The 26,938-nt window shown below is 47.0% G+C and overlaps 1 protein-coding gene across 1 annotated transcript in view; it reads left to right on the forward strand.

Annotated features, from left to right (window-relative positions):
* Positions 1 to 26,938, forward strand: part of LOC146809649 (uncharacterized) — a 763,091-nt gene that overhangs the window by 714,768 nt on the left and 21,385 nt on the right. Inside the window, exon 7 of the mRNA XM_085616508.1 lies at positions 21,138 to 21,272. Coding sequence (XP_085472634.1) covers positions 21,138 to 21,272 — 135 coding nt within the window. The remainder of the gene's footprint in view (positions 1 to 21,137; positions 21,273 to 26,938) is intronic.

A 26,938-nucleotide genomic window follows, 5' to 3' on the forward strand; every position in this document is an offset into this window, starting at 1 on the left:
CCCCGGGGTACAGCAGTTCCTTTCCCAGGGTTGTGTTGGAGGCATACCAGGCATTGTTGGACCAGACGTTTGGCTGAGTCTGGGATCTTGTCATTGTGCCAAACTTTGGAGATGAGTTCGATCATGGGGGCAGACCCTATGTGTGCGGGGGAGTGTGCCATGGTCAGCATGGGGATCAGGTATGAGTCAGGTAGCAACCATTTGTTCGAGTCTTTAGTTCGCCAGCATCCGTCATCATCCTTCAATCCCACCCATGCCCATTCAGTCAATTCGTGTGGTGAGCTGGCTAATTGGATGTCCCTAATCGTTTCTCTAGCATCCTTCCACTTCTCAGTTTGTGACCTGGTCACATACATGCGGGTCGTGGACCTATTTTCGGCTGTGGTTCGGGCAGTAATGTCAGCCAGAGCATTTCCCTGTCCTATAATGTCTGTCACCTTTTTGTGTGCCTGGCATTTCATCACAGCTAGCCGTGTGGGGAGGAGGACTGCCTCGGTCAAAGCGGAGACTAGATCTCCATGTAAGATGGGTGTGCCATGTGAAGTCAGGAATCCTCTCTCTTTCCATAGGAGCCCAAAGTGGTGAACTACCCCGAAGGCATACTGGCTGTCAGTGTAAATGTTTGTGGTTGTCCCTGCTGCTAGGATGCATGCTCGGGTGAGAGCAATCAGTTCAGCCGCCTGTGCGGGTCGCTGTGTGATGCGGGCTGTCTCAACAACTGTTCGGGCCGTGGTAACTGCATAGGCGGCTGAGGTGGTGCCATCGGGGAGCTTGATGCATGAGCCATCTACCCACAGTTCTCCGTCAGGGTCCGGGAAGGCAGTATCTCGGAGGTCAACCCTACTCTTGGTCTGTTCATCGGTGAGGGTCACGCAGTCATGTATAGGGGACGCATTGGGGTCAGTGTCAGGGAGAGGTAGTAGAGTAGCTGGATTCAGAGTGGTGCATCGTTTCAATGTGATGTGGGGTGCAAGCAGAGTCAGTTCATAACCAGTCAGTCGTGCGCTAGTCAGGTGCTGAGTCTTGGTCTGGTTCAGGAGGGTGTCAACCGCATGGGGTACTAACACAGTGAGGGGGTTCGAGAGCACGATCCCCTCACTTTGCCGGATAGAGACAGCAGCGGCGGCTACTGCTCGAAGGCAGGCGGGCAAAGCTCTGGCTACAGGGTCAAGAGTGGCAGAGAAGTAGGCACAAGGGCATTGTTTAGGACCTATGGACTGGGTTAGAACAGACAACGCGCATCCCTCCCTTTCATGGGTGAAGAGGGAGAAAGGTTTAGTGTAGTCTGGGGTTCCTAGGACTGGTGCTGAACAAAGGGCATCTCGCAATTCTTTGAAGGAGGACTGGCATTCGGGTGTCCAGGGGAGGGGGAAGGGGACGTCTTTAGCCAGCAGGGAAACTAGAGGTTTTACAATGAGGCTGAAGTTTGGCAACCACTGTCGACAGAAGGAGGTGAGACCAACCAGGAACCGCACTTGCTTCTGAGTTTTGGGGACAGGGGTTTCTAAGATGGTCTGAATTCGGTCAGGTGTAAGTTTCCTCCCGTCTTTGGATAGGAGGTGGCCTAGGTATGTCACTTGAGGTTGGCAGAATTGTAACTTCTTCCTGGAGACCTTGTGACCGTTCTCCGCAAGGAAGTGGAGGAGGTGAATGGTGGCTGTAATTGCAAGTGGAGTGGTGTCGGCCGCCAGAAGAATGTCATTGACGTACTGTATTAACACCACTCCATCTGGTAGTTGGACTGCATATAGTTGTCTCTTGAGGGCTTGGCTATAGATGCTGGGGCTCTCAGTGTAGCCTTGGGGTGCCCTACAGAATCTGTATGAACGGGCTTTTAGGGTGAAGCCGAACAGGTAGCGGCTGTCTGGGTGGATGGGGATGGAAAAGAATGCGTTCTTGAGATCAATAACGGTAAAGGTGGTGGCAGTGGACGGAATCAGGGTGAGGATGGTGGTGATGTCCGAGACCACGGGGTACTGGGGTATGACTACTTTGTTAACCTCTCGCAAGTCAACAATGAAGCGGTATGCTTTCTCGCCTCCCTCGCCTTGCTTCTTTACAATAGGTAGGATAGGGCTGTTGCAAACATTACTGACTACTTCTTCTACCACTCCTGCATCGACTAGGGACTGGATGATTTCCACCAATGCCTTCTCGCCTTCGGGCGATATCCGATACTGTGGAAGCTTTGGGAGCACTGCGTCCGGTCGGTCGGTTATGTGTTCAGGGTCGATCACCATGCGTCCTACATCTGAGTCGGTTTTAGCCCATAGATGTGAGGGTAACTTGTCGAGTAGGGACAGGTCAGCATCGGTTATAGAGAACATACGTCGTGTGAGACAAGGCCTGAACAGATCTGGGTTATCGTGCAGGATGACTCGAACTCCGTCTGGGGAACATCTGATGGTAGCTCGGAAATGTTTTAGTAAATCAAGTCCCATGATAGCATCGGGGGTGTTGGAGGAGAGCAGGAATGTCGTGTCAGTGGTGTTATCTTCTAAGTCAAAGGAGATTGGTGCTGACAAGGGGTTAGTGGAGGGCGTTCCATCGAAGCCTATTGAGGTTACGTGTGAGCCAGACAAGGGTGCCCTAGGAATCAGTCGTTTAGATAACGCACTACGTGTCGCCCCAGTATCTACCAAAAATGGAGACTTTGTGCCCAAGACCTTAGCAGTGACGTAAGGACCTTGCTGGTCAACACGGAGTTCAACTGGATCCCTCCCTTGCCCCTGGCGGTCCTATGCAAAGTCATGGGTGTTTTCGTAGTCGGACTGCTGGCATTGGTTCTGTCGGGGGCGATCAAAGGTGTTTGGTCTGCCTGGCATATCGTTGGCGGTGTCGTTCGTGTACCCTCGTCCCTGTCCTCTACTTCTGGGGTCATGTGCTATGTCTCTGGTGTCTCTATTTCTGTTCATTTCCAGAAGGACCGGGCACTGAGATTTCCAGTGTCCGAACCCTCTACAGAACGCACATTGGTTCCCGTCTAAGTCTCTTCGTCCAGCGTAGGGTGCAGGTGTATGGTCTCTAGGGGGTAGCTGTCTAGGAGCGGTCTGTTGGTAATTTCCTTTAGGGGGCACACTTCCTATGGTCACCCCTTGTAACTGAGCTATCATTACTCTTTCCTTCAGTTCCTTTTTCTTTCTTTCGGACGCCCTATCGCTCTCATTCTTTTGGTGTTCGTAGTATTGGGCCATCTGAAGGATAGCTGCGGGTTTTGAGGCTGCCCAACTACTTTCGCTGGTCTGTAGCTTCTGGGAGACTTCTTGTGACAGACCCTTCACGTAATTCTGGACAAAGAGGTGGTGTCCGGTTGCAGTGGTCATGTCCTGGCCACTATAATCGGAAAACACTGTCTCGAATCGAGAGAAGTATTCAGACACATCCTCCTGGGGTTTCTGGCGACAAGCCGTCACTATCGACCAGTCTACCTTTCTTTCTGGGATTAGAGTCTTCAATTTCTGTACGATCTTGTCTGGGAGCTCCAATATGGCTTTTGGGGGTTTTTGTCCCGGTTCTCGCTGTTTATCTATGGTATCGAGTTGTACCCAGGTATATCCGAACGGCTCAGCGTGGTCGACTTTCGGGATTTGCTTCCACACATCAGCCGGCAGACATAACCCGAAGAACAAGTCGATATCTGCTAAGGTCATTATTGTTGAACCTAAGGCTGTACCTAGTTCGGTGTAGAAGGCAGTTGGGTTCTTTCTTAAGTCGGGTAGGGTTTTTCTAAAGGTCAAAATGTCTTGTCGGTCCCATGGCTGGTAGACCCAGTTATATACAACCCTTCCTTTCGCATCTTGGTGGTTGATGTCGTCATGTGTTCCCTGTCCTCGTGGGGGGACCCAGTAGGGGGCGGCTTCTTTGATGGGCATCATGGTATCAGACCTTCCTGCCTGGGGTTCAGTCGCTATGGGGGTCTCTGCTTTGGTTGTCTGTCTGTGTTCGTTAAGATGCCGGGAGACCTCGAGTGTACGAGTGAAGAGGTCCGTCACATCGCCCTCTCCTCCTTCCCCAATGCCTACCTTCCTATATAGGGTCGCTAAGCCTTCTGGACCCTTATCGTGGTACCTATCCTCATATGTATTCAGGGCGTGATAACAAAGTCGTACGACGAAGTGTCGTCTGTGGTTGTCGGCATACGAGTTATACATGTCTGTTATATACTTCTCACTTTCCTTTCGCTCTACTAGTGTCCTTACTATCTTATCGAGTCCGGCTCGTTCATCCTTTGTTAGTCGATTTACTCTGGCGGAATCTTTCGTTCTCATTTCAGGGTCATCTGACGTTATTGCTAACGTTGTGTTCAGCACAAGAGGCTCGGCTGGCGCGGAGGCCGTGAGGACCGAGGCCCTGGTACTGCTTTCACTTGCGTTTGGGGGTTGTGGGTGCTGCACTATAGGTTGGGAGGGAGCGTATGGAGGGGGCATGTAGATGATCGGGGGACCTAATAGTAATTCGTCATTTGTTTGTTGCCTGGAAGGTAACTCAGGGTAGAGCGCAGAGGAGGTCCTAACAGGGCACTGGCCTGATGTTTCAGACTCTTGTTTTAGTTTAGCTTCCTTTCTCTCCTTTATCTCTTCCTCTAACTTTCTAGCGGCAAGGTGAGCTGCCTTTCGTAATTCCCTTTCTGCTTTTACTTCTTCCCTCTTTTTCCGTTGCGTTGCTTCTTTGCGCCACATGCCGAAACTGTCAAGCATAGTAGGCGTTGTTTTATTACTACGTAGAGCTATTTCTAGTGTTTCTAGTTTGTGATCATCGAAGGATCCCATCAGTGCCCACTGACTCTCGGGGTCCCCCTTTGTATATTTATGCCATAGCTTGCTATAAGCTACGGCGACTAGTCCATATTTAGTGAACATGTCCTTATTAGGGGTGCCTTCCAGTGGAGCCGGATGGTTCACCTCTAATAAGCGGTCCGGGCAGAACCAACTACCAATCAGTGGGGAGAAGACAGGCATGACGGGTTACAACGGGGACAAAAGTCTGCACTACCTATCTTTTCACTGCTTGCAAAGACTAGACAGAATATCTCTGTTCCTTGTTATTTGCAAGCAGAGAACACCTCCAAAGAACCAATATCGAACAACTGGTGTTCGGACAATCAATCAATCAATGGGGAGATAAAAATAGGCACGACGGGTTACAATGGGGACAAAAGTCTGCGTTACCTACCCTTCACTATTTGCAAAGACTAGACAGAATATTTCTATTCTACGTTATTTGCAAACAGAGAATATCTCAAAGAGCACTATTCTTCAAAACAATCAATGTTCGGACAATCAATCAGTGGGGAGATAAAAATAGGCACGACGGGTTACAATGGGGACAAAAGTCTGCGTTACCTACCCTTCACTATCTGCAAAGGGAGAGAGAGTGTTTCTACTCTTCCCCGTTTGTAGACAGCGAATATCTCAAAAAGAACAATCAAATAAGTAATACTAGTATTTTCAATCAATCAATCGTTTCGCAATTTGTCGTGTTACACGACCTTACCCGGACCGCATGGACAGTTTCTCATCTTCCGCCTCCAGCGCCCGATCGTCCTCTACTCTCCGTATTTTCCGCGGCACTCCTGATGGTTCCCAGTCAGGACCGTAGATCACTCGAGAGAGGTCTGTTCGGAACCAGTGAAGTTCGGATGATCGGCTGCCAGACGAGGGTCTATCAGGCAGGAGCTCTCCCGATCGCTGCAGTCGTTCACTCTGTCGTTGGGACCTCTCTCACTGGATCCACGTGTCGCTGATGGGCCCCACGCTTGGGACGCCAATTGTTAAAAGGTAGAGGCAGTCGCAGTCGATAACCTTCTAAGTATTGCCCGGCGATATTCGCCTCTTATACCATCCGATAATTAACCAACAAAGAGACAGGCGCCGGAGACTGGAAGGCAGGAAACAAAGTTTTATTCCGTCGGAGAAGAACACATCAGATCAGACAGCAAGGTATCGTCACGAGGTGCTCTAACTGCATCTCTGAGGCCTGGCCTCTTATACACAGGTTTATGACTTTATTGCAGGTTTATCATACATGGCACATTCTTGAGATCGCTTTGATACATGAAAGAACATCCTCAGAATCCCCACTTCAAGCTCGTTCCCACGCAAATCCCCACCCCACCCACAGTAGGAGATGGCTATCACACAGCTGGACATTCCGCCAATTCCCGGGGGTGTGTGCGACTGGTCGGGTCTCAGGGGGTGGGGGAGCCTTGATCTACTGTAATCCCTTTGATGTGGGGTGTTTCCCTTACAGTAGGGGCAATAAACTGCATCCGCAGGGCTAGGTGATGGCCTGGGATCGGCCCGGACAATCGGGCGAAGAGGAAGGGGGTTATCAAAGAGATGTATGACCATGTATGGGATGTCGGTCAGGCGTGGGATGTGGTTCCATGGCAGGGTCGCGCAGAAGGAGAGGGTTTATGGCCCGTGTATGAGAGAGCGGGGGTGGTCAGCATGTTGGGGGATGTTCGCAGCGCTTAGGGGGACGCGTTGGCGATCGACAATGAGCAGGGAGAGAGGCCATGGTGCCTAAAATGGCTGCCGTGTGTTTTTGCGTGTGGTGCTGGGGAAAGACAAGATGGCGCAGATAATGTTCAGATACGAACTAAATTTCCACAAAGTGTCCACTGTACAGCCTGACCTGATTTTCCTTGTTCATACTCACGGTGGCCAGTGCCTGTGTATCCTATTACAATCATCTGATGATGACCATTTGTACATGATTATTTGGACAGGCGCACCTTGGGTATTTTGTGTCCAATCTTGCATTTATCCAGCCCATGTGTATTTCACCCAGACTAAGAGATGTAAGTGCTTCCTGTGTCTCAACAAATTGTCTCATGTAGGGGGTGGTTGGTGCGGGCAAGCCTACATGTCAAAACCTGATATCTCCTTGCTAGGTCTGGCCAGTGTGTGATGTTTGTCTGCACATACACTCAAGGTGCAGTGAGCCAGTCATGGTGGGCATGTTTTCAGTATTACCTATGCAGCATGTGCCTCAAGTTCATGGATATGGTCCCTGCTCATCCCTATTTTCGGCAACGCTGTGTGGTGCAGATGCAGTGCTGGATTGTCCCCAGGGCCTGGCTCCTCTGTCAAACTTCATTTCATGTCATTTGCTATTGTGTCATGCTCTCCATAGTTTTTCAGTGGCATGGTGGGTCAACCAACTGTGTGTTGCATGCCCTACATCTGTACCTTGTTTTGTAGATGTTACTGATCTTTCTTTTCAGGCTATGCACTGTATCCTATGTAGATTGGACTCATGTGACATATGTATACAGGTGTATGATTAATTGCTGTCTCTTCACCTTGCCCACAGCATCGTCGGGGGACACGGAGGGAGACATGAACACAGACGGAGCGGAGGGACCGAGCACCAGTGCCAGCGGTGACATCGTGGCTGGCACATCGAGTGGAACTGAGGCGGAGGAGAGTGAGGCCGAGGACCTGTCCACTGGCACGACAGAATATGAAGCTGACGGGTCCGAGGATGATCTCTCCGAGTGGGCGGAGGCTGCACCAGCAGCTGACAGCGGCACAACATCTCTCCCCGCCCCCTCCATTGCCATCAGCCGCCTCCCACTTGCTCGTGTCCCTTCCCAGCGTGCCCAGTCACCACATGTCTCCTTCCTGCCAGGCACCGCACCCCCTGCCCCTGTCTCCACTGCTGCCGCCAATGCCGAGTCTGTGGACATCCAGCGGCAGTTGCAGGTTAGTCAGGCTGCGATGCTTAATGTCCTCCATGGCCACAGCCAAGTGCTGAACAACATGGAGGCATACTTGGAGGGCATTTTCTCATCGCAGGCTGACCAACGCAACTTGCTGAGGTCCATTGACTCGACACTGACTGCAGCAGTGGGTCTCCTGCAGCGCTACGTCCAACCCCCTACCCCTGACCCATCCACACTTCCCACTCCCACGTACACCCAGACGTCAGCATGCACCCACCACAACAGACACAGGCACCACACCGGCAGGGAAGGTCAAACGCACACCTCCTGGCACGCACACACAGGGTGAAGTAGGCACACCCACTGGGTCGGGGGGCAAACGTAAGACACGCAGCCAGAGTGGGAGTCCGCATTCCACCAAATCCACTCCCTCCAAATCCCCTCCCCTCAGCTCTCCTGGCCACATATCGGGCAAAGACTCCTTCATGGCCGCTCTGTCCCTGAGCCCCACAGTCACACCACCCCGCAAGCGGTCAAGGGAGTCCCCGGTCAGGGTGGTTGAGACCCCCCCCTGTCCACACCCTCCCCCAGTGGCGCTGCGACACATCCCTCCGCCCCCCCCCCCCCTTGGGGCCTGAGGTTCCTTCGGGTGCAGGGGAGTCGCTGGAGGACCTTGCTAAGGTGTGCAGCGCCATCCTGGCCTCCGCCTTTGGCCCTGACCCACCCCCTGTGGTGGAGTCCTCCATCCCTGCACCCACGACGCCTACCCTTCGCCCTCATGTCCCTGCGGTGCCTGGTCCTTCCCCCCCACATGATGCCCTCCCCGCTCTGGAAGACGAAGGAGTCTGACTGTGCAGGCAAGCTAGGGGACACGTGTCCCACTGTGTCCCCCACCTGGATTTGAACTTTGGATTGCCCTATGGGCATTGTACATTTTGAACTTTCAAGGGACAAACAGATTTTTGGATGCGGAATAAAGCAATTTATTTTTCCTTAGTACACTACTGTCTGTCTGGTATTGCTGTTGGTGGACCTGCCCCATTATTTTGGGTGGTGATTATGTGTTGGGTGTGTGGGAATTGTAGTCTTGTGCTGGATCCTGGTATCTGTGTGCCATCACAAGCTGTTGGCTACATAACTTTGTTCATGTAAGCAGTTACTGCATGGTGACATCGTCCCAAGGTGTGTTCCTTCCTCTGTGTAACCTGACATCTTCCCTGCAGGGTCTTTCCAATATGTGGTGCTGAGCTGTGTCTACATTGGCTGGGTGTGGGACGGACTCGTTAGCCTTGGGCCATGCATGTTGAGCGATGTCTCCACCTGCATCATTCGTGGCGTCCTTGGTGGTCACTGTACTTGTGTATGTAGACTGTTGTCATGACTTCATGGGTACATGTTTTCTTTTTGGCGCTATGCATGTGTATACTCCCAGCCTCGCACACATGTGGTACATGTACTGCAGGTTCTTTGTGCACCTGACTGACATTTGTGGGCATTGGATCTGTGGGTACTCCACCCTTTTCTTTGCAGGGGTACTGCTGTGAGTGTTAGGCACCCACCCCTCCTGTGTCTGGGCACTGCTGGGAGGACTCTGCACACACCCCTCTTGTGACTGGGCACTGCTGGGAGGACTCTGCACCCACCCCTCCTGTGTCTGGGCACTGCTGGGAGGACTCTGCACACACCCCTCCTGTGACTGGGCACCGCTGGGAGTGTTAGGCACCCACCCCTCCTGTGTCTGGGCACTGCTGGGAGGACTCTGCACACACCCCTCTTGTGACTGGGCACTGCTGGGAGGACTCTGCACCCACCCCTCCTGTGTCTGGGCACTGCTGGGAGGACTCTGCACACACCCCTCTTGTGACTGGGCACTGCTGGGAGGACTCTGCACACACCCCTCCTGTGTCTGGGCACTGCTGGGAGGACTCTGCACACACCCCTCCTGTGTCTGGGCACTGCTGGGAGGACTCTGCACACACTCCTCCTGTGACTGGGCACTGCTGGGAGGACTCTGCACACACCCCTCTTGTGACTGGGCACTGCTGGGAGGACTCTGCACCCACCCCTCCTGTGTCTGGGCACTGCTGGGAGGACTCTGCACACACCCCTCTTGTGACTGGGCACTGCTGGGAGGACTCTGCACACACCCCTCCTGTGTCTGGGCACTGCTGGGAGGACTCTGCACACACCCCTCCTGTGACTGGGCACTGCTGGGAGGACTCTGCACCCACCCCTCCTGTGTCTGGGCACTGCTGGGAGGACTCTGCACACACCCCTCCTGTGTCTGGGCACTGCTGGGAGGACTCTGCATCCAACCCTCCTATTTCAGGACATGTACGCTTAGAACATACACGGGTGTGGGTTCGCTCCATGCATACGAGGTGGGGGTACGGTCCATACGTACACTGTTGGCATGGGGGGTAGGCTCCATGCATACGCGGGTGGGGGTACGGGTCGTACATACACGGTTGGGGTGGAGGTACGCTCCATGCATACGCAGGTGAGGGTAGGGGTCGTACTTACACTGTTGGGGTGGGGGGTACGCTCCATACGTACGCGGGTGAGGGTACGGGTCGTACATACACGGTTGGGGTGGAGGTATGCTCCATGCATACGCGGGTGAGGGTACGGGTCGTACTGACACTGTTGGGGTGGGGGGTATGCTCCATACGTACGCGGGTGAGGGTACGGGTCGTACTTACACTGTTGGGGTGGAGGGTACGCTCCATACGTACGCGGGTGAGGGTACGGGTCGTACTTACACTGTTGGGGTGGGGGTACGCTCCATACGTACGCGGGTGAGGGTACGGGTCGTACTTACACTGTTGGGGTGGGGGGTACGCTCCATACGTACGCGGGTGAGGGTACGGCTCGTACTTACACTGTTGGGGTGGGGGGTACGCTCCATACGTACGCGGGTGAGGGTACGGCTCGTACTTACACTGTTGGGGTGGGGGGTACGCTCCATGCATACGGGGGTGGGGGTACGGTCCGTACATATCCGTACCCACGCTATGGAATGCTTGTGCGGGCCGTACCCAGGCCTTTGCCATGTGGGTACAGCCGTCCCGTCATTGTTGGGGTGACGTAGGTGTGGGCGTGGTACGACTCGTACCCACACTCTTAAGGCATGGGTACGGGACGTACCTGTATTGTTGTGTTTGCCGGTTTGCGTCGTCAAGCACTTCCGTTGTGGCGGACGCTGGCTTTGCTGGACACGCCCCCACCCCCTCGTAGTGACCAGGGCCTGGGAGTCAGGTATGTCCAGGGCATGTGTGCTGTGTGACTTTGGTGGGGGTTTTGGGGCCTGCCCCTGCTCCTGCCCCCCCCTTCCCCCCCCCCCCTTTGTTGTTCTGACCTTCTGCGGCGTCTGCGTCGTAACCTGTAGAGGATGTCGACTGCTATGAGGGCCGGGATGACACGTAGGTTCGTGTCCATGTCTGTCCGTCGCGTGCAGGTACTCCTTGTTCGTGTCGTCCTGATTTCCCAGCAGTTTTTGGCTGCCGGAAAATATTGTCCGTGCGGGATGACGTCGGTGCGAATCGTACTTCCTGGTTCGTGAATGGCAGGCTGCGTGCGTCCCGACGTCACGTCTGCGCTTTCCCGGATCACATTTGTATGTTTATTTTCGTCAGTCGGGGTTTTGTACGATTCGTACGGAAATAGTATTTCCGTGCGAATCGTACTTACATGTTTGTATATTGTTACGACGGGGTACGCGTCGGAGGGGGAATATGCTCCGTCCGACGGTTCGAACCCGGTTTTTACAGGATCGTAATTGGCACCAAAGTGGCTTTGCATGGCCTTGTAAATATGATTTTGTGGTTTGCCCCATCGGAGTGTCACAAAAAATGATGCTACGGCGATGCAAGTGGCTCATAAATATGCCCCACAGTTTGAGTCCTATTCTGCAAAAAGGATGAGAACCAGCCACGGTCTGTGCAAGTAACAGTGGTGGGGCGGTGGGACCGGGTAAGGGGGATTTCGCGGGATGATGCTGAGGGAATATTAAATAAATATTTAATTTTCCCTCTGCATCGTCCCTCGAAATGCACCCTAAGCCTGCCCCACCACTTTTACCTGCACGGACCGCGGCTGATGAGAACCATTTGTGGCCTTTGCCCGAAATCCCAACTGAAGTTAGCTGATTTTAGCCATTGTAATAGGATAGAATGTGAGATATTATCAAAGGCTGTGTGTGCGTTTGTGCATGTGTGTGTGAAGCTGAGTTCAGTTGTTTCAATAAGATGGAGTGAGAGAGTATCAAAGACTGTATGTGTGCGTGCGTGTGTGTGTAGTGCATGTGGACCACGTTTGATAAAAGGACTCTGTGGGTTGTGAGTCAGACAACTGGGTCCAGGGGAATACAATTTTGGATGTCCTGGTCAAGCAGAGTTTGACAATACCATCCCCAGATAGCTGCAGTTACTTTACTACGTTCCTGCGGCAGTTTAATCTAAACTCAGACAGTGAAGTGAGGAGGATGAAGACAATTTAGAAATTCCATGGGGGTTTGGTTGGGAAAGGACCGCTAATTAATTCTTCCCGATCACTACTGTTTGTAGTTTATGTTGTTCATAGTGAGGAAGTTTCTAGGCCCGTTGGTCTCTGATCACTGCTTAATGAAGGTTGATGGCAACCAGGCGCTGAGAATACACATTTCATTGTACTCATGGTTTGGATACTCTAGCTTGGAACCATAACATAACGTGTATTTGTAAAGCACACGTTCACCCAAGGGTATCTTGGCACTGAATAACTACTCATTTGATCAACCTCATAAGGATGGAAGGCTGAGTGAACATGCCGGGATTTGAACCTGTGACGAAGAGGTCGAACTAAGGCCCCGAAAGTGGACGCATTAATCCACTAAGCCACCAGACCCATTGCTTCTTGTGGTGGAGACACCACTTGCACAAGAGCAGCCTAAAAATTACATGTGAAAGCGAACCAACCAATGCCTGGTCTGAAGCCTCAGGCATTTGATCACCATCCATTGCCTGAAAAATGTGCACAAAAGTGGGATCCATTCCACTCCACTTCGTTCTAGTTCCATGTTCTTTGTGACGAAGGTACTGAGTGCTACACAGAGTACTCGGATGATAGCTGTGTGACTAGGGCTAATGTCCATCACCAGGAGCCTCAGTGTCTGCTGAAGGGCTGGGTTCTGACTAGATGCCTAGAAGCCTGTTTGTTTGCTGAAAGAGGCAATGAGTGTGCCTGTTCCTGTAGGAGGATAGGCTGTCCAGAGGGAAAAAGAAATGCATGTTTAAGATATGAGAATAGACAGAGAGAAGGAGCAATCAGCAAGCGAGCCAGGAGTGACGCCTGTGTGGAATGGGCTCCCCTAGTCTCTTCATCATGAATTGTGTCAAGCCTTTGACAAAAAGCGACCACTGAGTGAAATTGGTAGTCTGCCACAGCTGAAAGACTGTATCCACTGCTGCTGGAGCCTGAATGCTATGGTACACCAATGTACCCGATCCGTGGATTCTGCAACTGCCAAGGCCATCTGTAAAGTCAAGATTAGCCTGGAGGCCACACCTGCCAAACCAGAGTCTCTCAAATCCCTGGCCTAGGTAGGCTGCAACTGCTGAGGATGAGAAGCTGCTGGAGGAAGCAGCCACACCATGGCTCCATGATCCCTGTGACATTTTTCTGCCACACCCCCAACAGCTTCAAAGTAGCTGCATGAGCAGGACCACTGCACGCGTTTTATGTCTCCTAACCACTAGACTGCCACTTCTGAAATCAAGCAACAGAATGAACTGCGGAACATGTGTGAACAAAAGAAAAATAGGTTGGCAGAAGCCTGGTACACAAACAAATATTTTTTCCATGCTTATGTTGAACTGGATGAACACTAAACTGCACTATTGGTGCACATATGACTTGGGAATGATTGAGTGGCTACACCTGTCCCAGGCCCGCACCATGCCCCATATTAGATCTGAGGGATCACAAACTTTGGTGAACTCCATTAGCAGAGGACAGGTACACCTAAAATCAAATAGAATTGTAATCCTGTATTGCATTCTCCTAATTGTACTGTGTAGTATTTATTGACGCTGTTGGATGAAAGTACTTACTTTTACTTAAAGAATTACACTGGACTGGACATATTCTATTGTGCCTGGTGGATGATCGTGGAGTTTTGACCATTGCATCCCATCACTCTACCTCCCTGAGAAGCTTGTGAGTGTTCAATCTAATGCCCCTGAGAGTCAAGTTCAAAAACATTTTACTTGGCTCAGTTTGCAGAGACATATAGGATGGTACCCAGAACACCAGTGGCAAACATCAACCACCACATTTGGGGATCACTATGCCTTGACTGCCCTGTGCTCCCCTCATCCCAAATGTGGTCAACAGTATTTCCTCTCAAATGTTCAAGATATGGCTATTGCTGCCATCTTTGTAGCCTCATCTTCACAGGCAAAATCCTAACTTGTGGGTGAAAAGTAAGAGGTTTCAACAAACCATCCCAGCTTCCAGCACCTCCCATTTCTTCATCTTTGCCTCCTGTAATTAATTCATCCCTGTTCATTTGCCTGTCTGTATGAGAGAAGGAAGAGGTTTAATCAGATCATCTAAGCTTCCAGCATCTCCCTCGGATGTTCGGGTAAAATGGCTTGTATAGGTAGAAGGAGGTTTCAATCTGCACCCAGTTCTTCCTTCCCTATTTCCCTCTTTCAATAACTGATTGGAGGTATTTACGTTTTTTTTACTGTCTCCATTCAAACTTTCTAAATGGTTATCCATCAAACCAAATCCTGGGGTCAGCTTTCCTAATGGCAGGAACATAACCTGTTTAATGGTGGATTGTGGTAGTGGCACTCTGCTCTTCCTGCTGAGTACTTTGCCAGGTATGTATCAAATGCCTTTGTACTCTGTGGTGCAAGCCTTTACCAACTATTTTTCCACAGCAGCAAGTTAAGGTTTGGGGAGGGATGTTGACCTGGCAGAATCTCTCTGCAGAAAGGAGACTGCCTTCCATCCCACTGTGGACCACCCTACTATCTGCAGAAACCAATCTATGTGCTTTGGCATAACACTAAATGATGGGGGTGGACCTGCAGAATTTGATGAGGAGCCCTACAGTCTCCCATATCTTATAATTATTCATAATCCTTGGGATGAATATGGTGCCTCTCAAAGTTTGATGTGCCGCAACACAGTGTATGATATATTAAACATATTTACCATTATCACTCACTGGCCCCTCTCTCAGTAAAGTGTATTTGGGAACCAGAACTATCAGTTCATATTTGCACAAAGTTGTTAATGTATGCCAGCATAAGACAGTTATCTTATTCACTTATTGTTCAATGATTGGTTTGTTGGTTGACTGGGGTGGGAGTACTGGTCAAGCAGCAGCCATAATCCTCGTCAGGGTGAGGCACGAGCCAACCCTAAATTAACCTGTGTTCTACCTTCTGGTAGCTTGGCACAGATCAGTCAGGCTTAATTTAGATGCAATTTGTAAAGTATTTGTGCAACACTTCAAATGGTAATAAAGTGCCAACACCACACAAAAAGGATCCCACACCAAGTTAGAAAAATAGGACTTTCTTTAAATAGACAGGTAACTTACAGGTAAATTAATTGTTCCAGTTGTGTATAAGCCAATCTTACCATGTTTAAAGCAAGAGCACAAGCACACTTTAGCACTGGTTAGCAGTGGTAAGGTGCAGAGAATCCTAAAGCCAGCAAAAACAAAGTCAGCAAAACAGAAGGTATGAAGGACTGACAACCACCAACTTGGATGACCCCTTGCCCCCCCTATGGAACACATCCACGTCTAGATCCAGCCCAATCCAGAAAAACTGTCCACGGAAACTTGCCTACAGACCTCCTGGACCCCACACCTCCTTCACCAACATCATCGCCGACCACATCACACCCCAAGACCTCGCTGCTACGGACCACATACTACTTGGAGACTTGAACTTCCACCTGGACAACCACAGAGATCCCATTACCACCGCCCTCTTGGAGATATCACCAACATAGGAATGAACCAACTTGTCTCCACACCCCACTCACACAGCAGGACACACACTCGAACCCATCATCGCCAGAGCAAACAATATTTGCTTAAGCCACACCACGGAACTGCTCTGGACAGACCACCACTGCATGCATTTCTCTTTTACGAAACCCACTGCACACCAGCACATGTGCTGCCTCCCATGCAGATGCTGGAACAAAGTCACCGAAGAACACCTCACCTCTACCCTCACCTGCACTCAACCCCCAACTATGAAAGACTCCAACACAGTGGCAAGCAACCTTCACCAATGGATCGCCAACTGCACCAACACTCTTGCCCCCCTCCGGAACACAATGAGACGGCACAACAAGAAAGCCAACTGGTTCACCATGGATATCTGAGAATCCCAGCACTCCTGCCGATGACTGGAGAAGACGTAAAGAAATAGCACAACCCCGGAAGCACACTCCGCTTACAACACAGTCATCACATCACACCACCAACTCATCAAATCAACAAAGAAAAACTTAATCCAAGACAGAATCCTCACCAACACCCACAACTCCAAAGAACTCATCGTCATCATACATGATCATGGGTGTCATCATACCTATGCCAATGACACCCAGCTCATCCTCTTCCTCACCAAGGAACCCAACATCACCAGGCACAACTTCCAAGAAGGGATGAAACCCATTGCGACCTGGATGAGCAACATCTGCCTGAAGCTCAACAAGGAGAAAACAGAAGTAATCATCCTCGGCACCACCCTCTCCACATGGGACATCACATGGTTGTCCCCCACCCTTGGAAACCAATCCACCCCAACGGACCATGCATGCAACCTTGGCATCATACTCAACTCAGCCTGAATCGCCAGATCAACGCTGTATCCTCCGCATGCTTCAACATCCTCCGCATACTTTGCAAGACGTTCAAGTGGACCCCCCCGACTCCAGGAAAACTGTCAACCACTCACTCATCACCAGCAGTCTGGACTGCAAGAACTCCCTCTATGCCAGAATCAACAAAAAACTCCTCCGCAAACTCCAGAACGCCGCAGCCGGACTTATCCTCGACATCCCATGACCACATCACCCAATGCCTCCGCGACCTCCACTGGCACCCCCTCGAATGAAGAATAACCTTCAAGCTTTTCACACATGCCTACAAAGCCCTCCACAACACCAGACCCCAGTACCTCAACGACCAAATCTCCTTCCACACCCCCAAGAGAAACCTCAGCTCAGACGACCTCGCCCTAGCCACTGTCCCTTGTTTGTACAGAACCAAAGCAGGTGGAAGATCCTTCTCCTACATAGCAGCCAAGACCTGGAACGAACTCCCCCTTCACCTCCGACGAAGCCTGACACTGCACCAATGCAGAAAGGACTTCAAGACCTGGCTCTTTGAATGACCCCAACGAAGCTGCTCACACCCCCCTGTCAGCGCCTTGAGACCCTCACAGGTGATTGATTGAAGGAAAAGGTTATGGGGAAAATCACACTAAGGATGCCAGGTCTAACACAGGCCAGCATAACATAATTATCTTTTTTAATTAAGGGTCAATGCGAACCTGCATTGTGTTCATTTTTTTTAGGCCTTTTTCTTTTTTTAGCCTAATTTCACATTCTCTCACTCCATTTTGCGAAAACCTCAACCCCTTCTTCCCAATTTCTTCAAAGGTGCCATACATTGTACAGAAACAAGTTCTCTTTACCCAATCAAACATCTGTAAAATGCCAATACAGCAGGTATTACAGAATGTTCCTTCGTCTGATGATGTCTGCTTAGGTTGCGAGACCTATTGTGACAGAATTCCTTGGATGGCCCCTTTAAAGTCTTTTTTCATTGCTTTTTACATACCTATTCCGAATTCCTGAAATTCTACCAGAGATGGGCTTGTAAAGAATGTGCCAGTGGATGACAGAGCATCACTAACTCAAATTTCTGAATCATAAAGTTAAACGGCAAAGCAAATAGGTGTGGCCTTTGCAATCAGAGCCTTACCTTTGTCAATGCTTTTTTTATATAAAGTTAAGGGTTGCATAGAGATAGAAAGACAGATATATAACTAGACGGAAAGAGAAAATTACAAAGAAATCATGTTGCGAAGATATATACGATTGCTTAAATAGATAGCAGTGCTTAGATAGAGAGTTTTGCAAAGATAGAGAGTTTTGCAAAGATAGAGAAGTTTGCAATGATAGATAGATAGATAGATAGATAGATAGATAGATAGATAGATAGATAGATAGATAGATAGATAGATAGATAGATAGATAGATAGATAGATAGATAGATAGATAGACAGATAGAGAATTCCAACAATGTACAGTTATACAGACAGGCAGGTAGCGCTGCAAAGGTAGGTATGTAGGTCAACAAAGATAGGTCAGTATGGTTGCAACGGTTGTAAACCCTAGTAACTTGAATAGAGTTGCAAATATAAGTGTTGAACTTGGTCCTTTCCGCAGTTTCATTCCCGGGTTTTTTACCTTCCCTCCTCCATTTTTTGCTGAATTTGTTTTTATTGGCATTAGGACTCTGTGCTCAGTGCTAAAAGGCTTGGACTTTCTCCTCTAAGCATGATAACATTGGTATATACCCAATTGGCATATTTAATTTACTTATAACTGCCTAGGAAAGTGGCACTACATGTGCCCAGGTCCTGTGAATTTAATGTTACTAGTGGGACTGCTTCTGTCATAAAGAGTTACCTCCAATACCATCAATCAAATCTTTTCCCTTTATTAAGAAACTAAATTATTGTTCCTTCAAGCATCCATGATTCAGCAAGATTTTATTTAATGAGTCGTTCAATCATGTACACTGAACTATATTATGCCACAATCGATTTTAAGAAAATCAACAAAGCGTTCTCTTTCTCAATTCATTTTGTTTTTTTAAAGGACACTTGTAAACATCTACAGAAATTTTACAAGGGGAGTTTTACAGTCATTTAACAGATATTGCATCTAAGAACACTTTTGTTTAGAACATGAGATGTAGAGACAAAAAATATTACATGACATAATTAATTATACATTTTAAATTGGACTCTATTGATGCTCTTATAAGAATTTGGATTAATCGATTGTGGCGTAATATAGTTCAGTGTACACGATTGAACAACACAGTAAGTAAAATCTTGCTGAATCATGGATGCTTGAAGGAACAATAATTTAGTTTGTTCAATAGAGAAAAGATTTGATTGATGTATTGGAGGTATCTCTTTATGACAGAAGCAGTCCCATTAGTAACATTAAATTCACAGGACCTGAGTGCAATGTATTTAAAAAGTAGGGCATGCACTTTTAATTTTTTCATGTTCTGATAGTGAAAAACTCTTAAATCCGTTGTTCACGTCTGCAAGGATTATCCCTCCCATAGGATAACATTGGAGTTGCCTTATTACATTTTATAAGTGTAATTTCCAAATGGTAAGAGATAACCAGTTCATTATTGGTGCCTCTGAAATCACAATCTAAAATTCTAATTGATGGTGAATTTGGACTTTAAATGTTCTAGCCCTAGTCCTTTAGTGCTTGTAGCCTGTCTCTAATCACATGACTGTGTGTAGCTGACTGTTGAGCATTGTATATTTCTCCTAGACAGTCACACACAATCGTGAAATCGGTGCGCCTGGATGTGCCATCACTGGCAGGATGGAAAAAAGGAGCTGAGCACAGCCCCACTTGTACCTGAATAGGCTATGTCCTGCCTCCACACAAACGGGTGCATACCCCTGTAGTTAGCCTGGTGTCAGGGCAGGGAAGGCAGTATGCCTGGAGACCTCAAAGGGAATCCTCTAGAAGCTTTCCCCCCTCTTCAAAAGGCACAACTGGATATAAATATTGGACCTCAGAAACCACCACTTCAGTACACTTCTGGACCTGTGAATACACTGCCAGTTAGGACTGCTATGCTGCTGAAAGGACTGCCACTCTGCGGGACTACTGCTCTGAAAGACTGCTGCCCTGCTGTGCTGACCTGCCCTCTTGCCTGGGTGAGAGGGGCTGCACGTGCATCTCTTGAACCCAGAACCCAGAGTTACTCCAAGGGCTTGTTGGCTGGCCTCCTAATTAGATCCCTCAGGGACATAACAGGCTTTCATCAACCTTCTACCCGGCACCTGGACTGTGCCATCTGTGAATCCTACCATCCCAAGTGGTTCCACCCTAGTCCAGGACCCTTGGAAGTGAGCCTGAAGGTGCTGCTGCAAAGCCCAGTTGTGGTTCTCTTCGGAACCAATGCAAAGCGACTCACCTCAGAACCTTTCCACACAGCTGCCGGCCTCATCGGATTTGATGCCAAGCAGTGCAAAGCCCTGCAAAGCCGTACAACACAGCTGCAGATTCATCTGATGCAAAGCGAAGACAAGCCACACAAAGCCTTGCCGCATAGCTTCCCGGGACTGACACAAAGCTACGCCAAGCCCTGCAAAGCCTTGCCTCACAATTCCTTGAGACTGATGCCGGACAACACAAAGTCTGGTAAAGCAGAGCTGCACAGACCGCGCACCAGGATTTAAGGTAATGTTTCCAGTGGTCCCAAGTGGGCCCATGTAGCCAACCCGCCCTCCATTGTGGTCGGCATGAACTTATAACTTGATGATGGTCCTGGTGTCTTTCTGTTTGAAATGTTGCACAAATACTTAACACATTGCCGCAAAAATTAAGCCTGCCTGCTCTGTGTCAAGCTACCGTGGGTTGAGCACAGGTTAACTTCAGGTTTGCTTGTGTCTTACCCTGACAAGGATTATGATTGCTGCTTTACCATTGTTCACACCCCAGTCAACAAACAACCACATTTCTTACAAAAGGGTTGCATAGATAGAAGATAGCTCGATATTTAGATAGATAGTGTTGCAATGTTAAGTAGATGGGCAGGCAGAAAGATGTGCATAGATGAAGTGGGTTGCATAGATAGATATGGTTGCAAAGATGTATAGAGAGGGTGACAAAGACAAACAGATAGACAGACAGACACACATACAGAAAGACAGATTTGACACAGCAAACCAACAGCTGTAGGGGGCTAGCTGAAAGCCCTTGTATGCGTATGGATATTCTAGACTTATCATAGTAATATCAAAAGGTCTTGGCTAATGCCAGGATCAGACATTTAGAAAATGTAAAAGCAAAATAATGTTCAAAAGTTTTTTCCTCAATTTTGAAAACCTCAGAGACCAAAACCCATCATAGCAACTTTGTTTAAACACGCCAATCGATTCACTGGGGAAATTAAACAGCAATCAAGAGGTAACATGTAAATAAACTCAACTAATTTAGAAATAAAAATGTTAAAACTGTGACAAGGTGGCATTTAATGTTCTCTACACCAGCCCTATTGGTTCTGCAAAGTGATTGAAATCTCTGGATAAATCAATCCTGTTCAGATTATGACATATAAAACTGTTAATCAGTTTTACTATTGATTTTGCCTGTATATTAACAATGTTTTGTTTTTTAGATACCAAGATCATTTATATCGGCGCCTCTGCTGGCGCTCTAGTCCTGGTAGTAGTTATTATTCTGGCGCTGGTAATTTTTTGGTGGAGACGAACATCTAAACAGCTAAGCAGTGCAGCTGTTTCACATTCTGGAGGTAAGCACCAGGAAGAACTGGACCTGCATTAGTCTGTAATTAGCTGAGCTACTGGTAGCACACACTCTGGGCAGAATAACTGGCATGTTGAAAATATTGCAGAACTATCTACTTGTTAATCTGAGAAGTTGGCTTTAGGTGACCATAGTTAGTAGTTGCACATGACGTGTGAACATTTGTAGAAACCTACTAGACACAATAGTCGAAGAAAGAAATATAACAAGAGACCCAGCAACCCACTCCAGCCCCTGAGTTTCTGAAATCCACTCCTCCTGACCTTGGGATCCAGGCACTGCCAACAGGCCACGTCTCCACAGCCATTAATATCTGTGGGGTTCCGGTGGTCCATTTCTTGGTCAGCTACACTAATATCTCAGTTAATTTAGCAGTCTGTTCAATTTCAGAATTCAATCTCACGTTGCGAATATATACGCTCATTGATATTCAAAAACAATTTACAATGATAATCTCAATGGAGAACATGCTTCATTATTTAAAATTGCTTCTTCAGGGCAAAACAGTTGTTTAATTTAAATTCAAAAACATTTTCATGAGTTCGACAAAATATATCAATAAAGATATATTAAAATAAACCAACTGTATGGAAAGAAGTGGAAAGAAAGGCATATTTATACTTATAAAATCAGAAATTGACACTTCTTTTATTGTTGTCTCATTTATCACATTTTGAATGTTAACAGTACAGGAAGTACATGAACAAGTGTGTAAATAAAATACAGCTGAATCAAAGTATGGTGTCATATAGATTGCCTGGGGCCATCCCTGGTAGAATGAGGCTAATTCTGCTCTGCCCTGCCCTGCACATGTTCCCATTACAGAACAACTGCTGGGGTGAGCAGCCACGGGAGGGACAACGCAGAAGATGGTTTAGATGTTGCCTCCCACCCTGGGTAATAGCTTTGTGGGAGAAGGGGGAGAAGAGCGTGTCATAACCCGCAGGCCTACCCTTATTCTTTCTTGCCCCAGGTAGAGGGAGAAAGATATATTCCAGCAGGAGCTTTCAAGAGCTCTGCAGCAGAATTCAATTTAAAGCACCAGCACTCGAATGAGACGCTTTTATCGAAGACTGCACTGAGCAGTGGTCAGACCGCATTGCTGATTGTGACAGATTAAAAATACATTTTTAGTTCAAGCATGGCACTGCTTCCGCAGCAAAGGGGCAGAGGAACCAGTGGCAGTCAAGACCTCTCCAAGGCCCTGCTTCACTCCCAAGAAGGAAGAATATTTAGCTCTCTTTACTTTGGCTGACTTGACTCAGGGTGGGCCAGGCCACCAGTGTACTTTATGCATGCCTCCAGTCTAGTCTGGAATTAGCATGGTGAGATTTAGGATTTGAAACCGCATACGAAAACAAATCGGAGCTCTCGAGTTGCTTTAGATCAGGCAAGTCTTATTTTGAGGTAAGTGTTATTTTTCCTTAAATTCTGAAGCTTATATTTTCCCCATTATAAATACAGGACTACAAACATCAGAATGCAGAGGAAAAAAGTCAATATGCAAGCAACTCATGCCAGACATGAAATAGCTTAAGACAACTCAGTCTTTGTATATTGGTCCGTGTGATTTGACTTCTGAAACTTGTATTTTTATGGTATTAATGTTAAACTCTCAAGTAGCAAAAGCTGAACTTATATCGGCAAGTAAAAATAACAATATAACTGCCACAAAGGAGAATAGGATTAAATACAAGAGAACCCTGGCTAATGCAAAAAAAACATGGGATGATATCTGGACAGACTTAAACAGTGCGGCTAAGTCTAAGGACCCGTCAGGTTTTTGGAGATTAATAGCAAAGGAGAATAAGACAGGCAGGGTTTCTTAGGACCTTTTTCTTGACGCCAATACCTGGGTCGATCACTTTTCCTGCCTTTATGCAGCAGTTGAATGTAAGCAATCTTTCACTATTGATGACTTGGCACTTAACCTAAAGGCTACTAACCTACATTTTAGCTTGAAGGAAACAACAATGGCAGTTGACACAGTCAAAGCAGGGAAAGCTCCACGTCCTGTAAAAATCCCGGGAGACTTATTGAAACACGATATCAGAGTTTGGGGACCATACATATGTAATGCAATAGCTTCGGGCACACCGAATCTTGGAAAGGGGCAGAAATCATTACGATTTTTAAAAAAGGCAATCGTTATGACCCCGCAAATGATCGCCCTATTAGTTTAATAGATATTTTACAAAAAACATTTGCTAGGCATATTTTAAATAGACTAAATGATTAGATTGAGGAGAACAATGTGCTTTCAAAATTCCAGGCAGGATTCGGAATCAAAACCAGTATAATTGACCGGGTTTTTAGATTTATATGCCTATGCTGGCAATATATAAATCTAAGAAAGGGCCACCTATATATAGCTTTTGTCGACCTAAAAGCAGCATTCAATTTTGTACCTCAAAATTTACTGTGGGATTCGATGAGATGTAAAGTGTGATGGGGCCCGAGGGGTGAACTTACTAAATCAATCCCTGTGAGAAGGGGAGTTCGCCAGGGGTGTGTACTGGCACCTACCTTATTCTCATTGTACGTAAATGATATCCCCAATTATTTGAATGGCTGCCTAAATGATGCACCTAAGTTGGGGGGATACCTGGTGCCAGCTCTTTTATTTGCTGACGACACCATACTAATTTCACAAACCCCAAAAGGACTACAGTGTTTAATGGATTCCTTCCATACATACTACAGTATGAAAGGCCTTGAAATAAATTCCAGCAAAACCAAGTACATGGCAATAAATCCACATAGATTTTTCAAAAAGAATCTAGTGCTAAACAACCAGAAATTAGAGCATGTGCAAAGTTTTAATTATCTAGGCATAACCCTAGATACAAAATTGTCTTGGAAGCCTCAACTGGAAAGAAACAAGATAGTTGTGCTTCAAAACTCCCTGCCGATATTAAAGAAACATGGGAGCAGTATTTTGAAAGCGGTGTCCCCCGCTTTGGAAGCACAATCAGCCTCTCTTTATGGGGTTGAAATATGGGGGCCCCACTGTAAAAAGAATTTTGAATTGGGGGAAAATACATTTTTTAGAAAATTATTAAGCCTCCCAATTCGAGCACCACTGATTACGATTATTATGGACTTAAATGCCAAAAGCACTGATCACCACGCCTTACTAAGACCCCTTTTATTCTGGGTGAGACTTTGGTCAACCATAGAACTGACACAAAATAAGGAAGGCTTGGAGGAGATCCTGAAGATTGATCAGAGCAGGGATATTCCATGGCTTAAGCACGTTTCCTCCTGGTTTATGAAGTTGGGTCTACAACATTAATGGGAAGATCCAACCCAGTTGTCACCATCCTGTAAGAAACTGCTAAAATCTACCTTTTGGGCCTATATCCAAAACAGTGGGACACACAGCTCGACTACTGGGTCACTAACAACAAGGTTTCTTCTTTTTGAAGATGTAGCAAGCTTCGAGCCCTTCTTGGATGAGGTGCGCCCACAACTATCCAAATCTTTGTATATGAAGTTTAGATATGGGCCAGTAATCAGGATGGAAAAAGCAGTGAATTGTGTGTATTATGCCAAAGTGAGACTAAAGAAAATGATTTGCATGTAGTATTTTTCTGTTCATCATATGACAAACCTAGGAAGAAATGGATTAATCCAGTTTGTAAAAATGGGAATACTAGGTTTTGTCAAGAGGCAGAAAGAATATTGAAAACAGATACATCCCAACCAATTGTTTTCAGTGTAAGTAGATACTTATTTAACGCAAGTCTCATCTTTGACTTTCAGGAAAACCGTTAAGACCCTCTTGTTCTCCTCGGGTGCTTAGCTTTGAGTTGGCTTCCCTTGTACTGTTTATGTGCCGGTCCCTTGTTCAAGAAGCGCCGGGACGCCCCTTTGCTGGGGCAGCCGTGCGCTATACAAATCCGGTTAACATAACATAAGGGCTAAAGTAGGGCTGAAGTTTTAACAGTTTATGACCATGTTTTATTTAAGCCCATGTTTTTAGTAAAACTTGCACATACACTTTATGATCTATGGTGGTATATGGAAAACTGTGATTTCGTATCTGCACTAAAAAGTATTTGTAATACTTTGAAATTTACACATAAACCTCATGGGAAAGTATAATAATGGAAGAAGATGCTAAGTATTCCACAATAATGACTTTTAACTTAAATGCCTAGTTTTTAATGTATCTATTGTAGTGCATATGTTTTAAAGACAGCAGGAATAGGTCATATCACTGCCATCTTTTTATTAATGCCCCTACCATGCTGAATTATATGTAACACATTTATATCAACTGTATTTAAAAAATTGCAAAGTGTTTTTATCTTTTATGGTTTTAATTGAACCGAAATAAAGAATTTTGAATTGAATAGAATAAACATTCAATTTCCGAATGCAAATGAAAACAACAACGGACAACCTAATCGCACCTCACATGACATAATGTAGGATTCCCCTCCATCCGCATAAGTGTGAAACGCTGCTTATTTGAAAAAAAATGGAAAAGGCCATGTTTAATTGATATCTCTATAGTGCATACCAATTCTAGATGAGGATTAATGGAGTTGTGTACATGGTAGATGGGCAGATTTTCGACCTATCTCACAGAAAGGAACAGAAAAATGTAGCAGGGCAGGCACCAGTGAAATTTAGATTTATAACACGCGCTAATACCAGAGGGTGTCGAGTGGTTGCAGTAGTCTCAAGAAAATCATTCGACCTACCACTTAGAATTTTTTTTCTCGGATTAAGCACTGCCCAATCACATTTCCCTGGGAAACCAAATCACAGATGTGTGGTGTCTGGCTGAACCCATGCAGATATGATTTGCACAGTATCTCCTGCAACTGCTCTTTGACGTGGGCCTTTATTCCATGACACCCATCACCAACACACTCTCCTGGATGGGCATTTGCACGGCAGCATGATGATGTTGCCCTGAGCACTGAGCTAAGCAGGCACAGCACATACCACACATAGTCCTGACCTCTTAATATACCTCAATAAAAAAATTGTTGCCCAGAGATTTTATTTTTGATTTGTGTTTTCGTATAATTAGAGAAGTAATTTAACTTGGGTAGACATTGCCAAACTGGGACAAATTTTTCTGGACAACATTTTTAAAAATGGCGGATGTGTTGCAGTTATGATGTAATATTTTAGGAACCATGAGACGTATATGATTCATTTTGGTGTAGAAGCATAGGTTTGGGAGGTCAAGTAGTCTAAAAGAGACAGAAAATAACTCCTCAGAGCAACTCTTCCACCATTCTCCAAAATTGTGGCTCCTAAAGGATGTGTTTTAGCCATCATATTGGTAATTTATTTTAATAATGCTTTTGTGTCAGATTTTCCATTGATTCAAATTCGTAAACATGAGCGAAGCAGGTGGTAGCAGAGGAACTTTACCTCCTGACAGAGTGCTCCTAGCTACAAAATCTGAGGACTCCTTCAACAAAGAAAAATGTTTCATATGCCAAACTAATCTGAAATAAAAGCAACTGTGGCTGGACAGAAGAGAGTTTGAGATGCTGCAGAAATACGGCAAGACGAAGTTCACAAAGGATTGAAACTGATGAGGATCATATATTTTATCATTGAAACAAGTGCTACAAGTCGTATATAATGGAAAAAAACCTGGAAGAAATGGTCAAAAAATAGCAT

Source organism: Triturus cristatus, chromosome 7 (assembly GCF_964204655.1).
Source record: "Triturus cristatus chromosome 7, aTriCri1.1, whole genome shotgun sequence".
NCBI classification, from domain to species: Eukaryota; Metazoa; Chordata; class Amphibia; order Caudata; family Salamandridae; genus Triturus; species Triturus cristatus.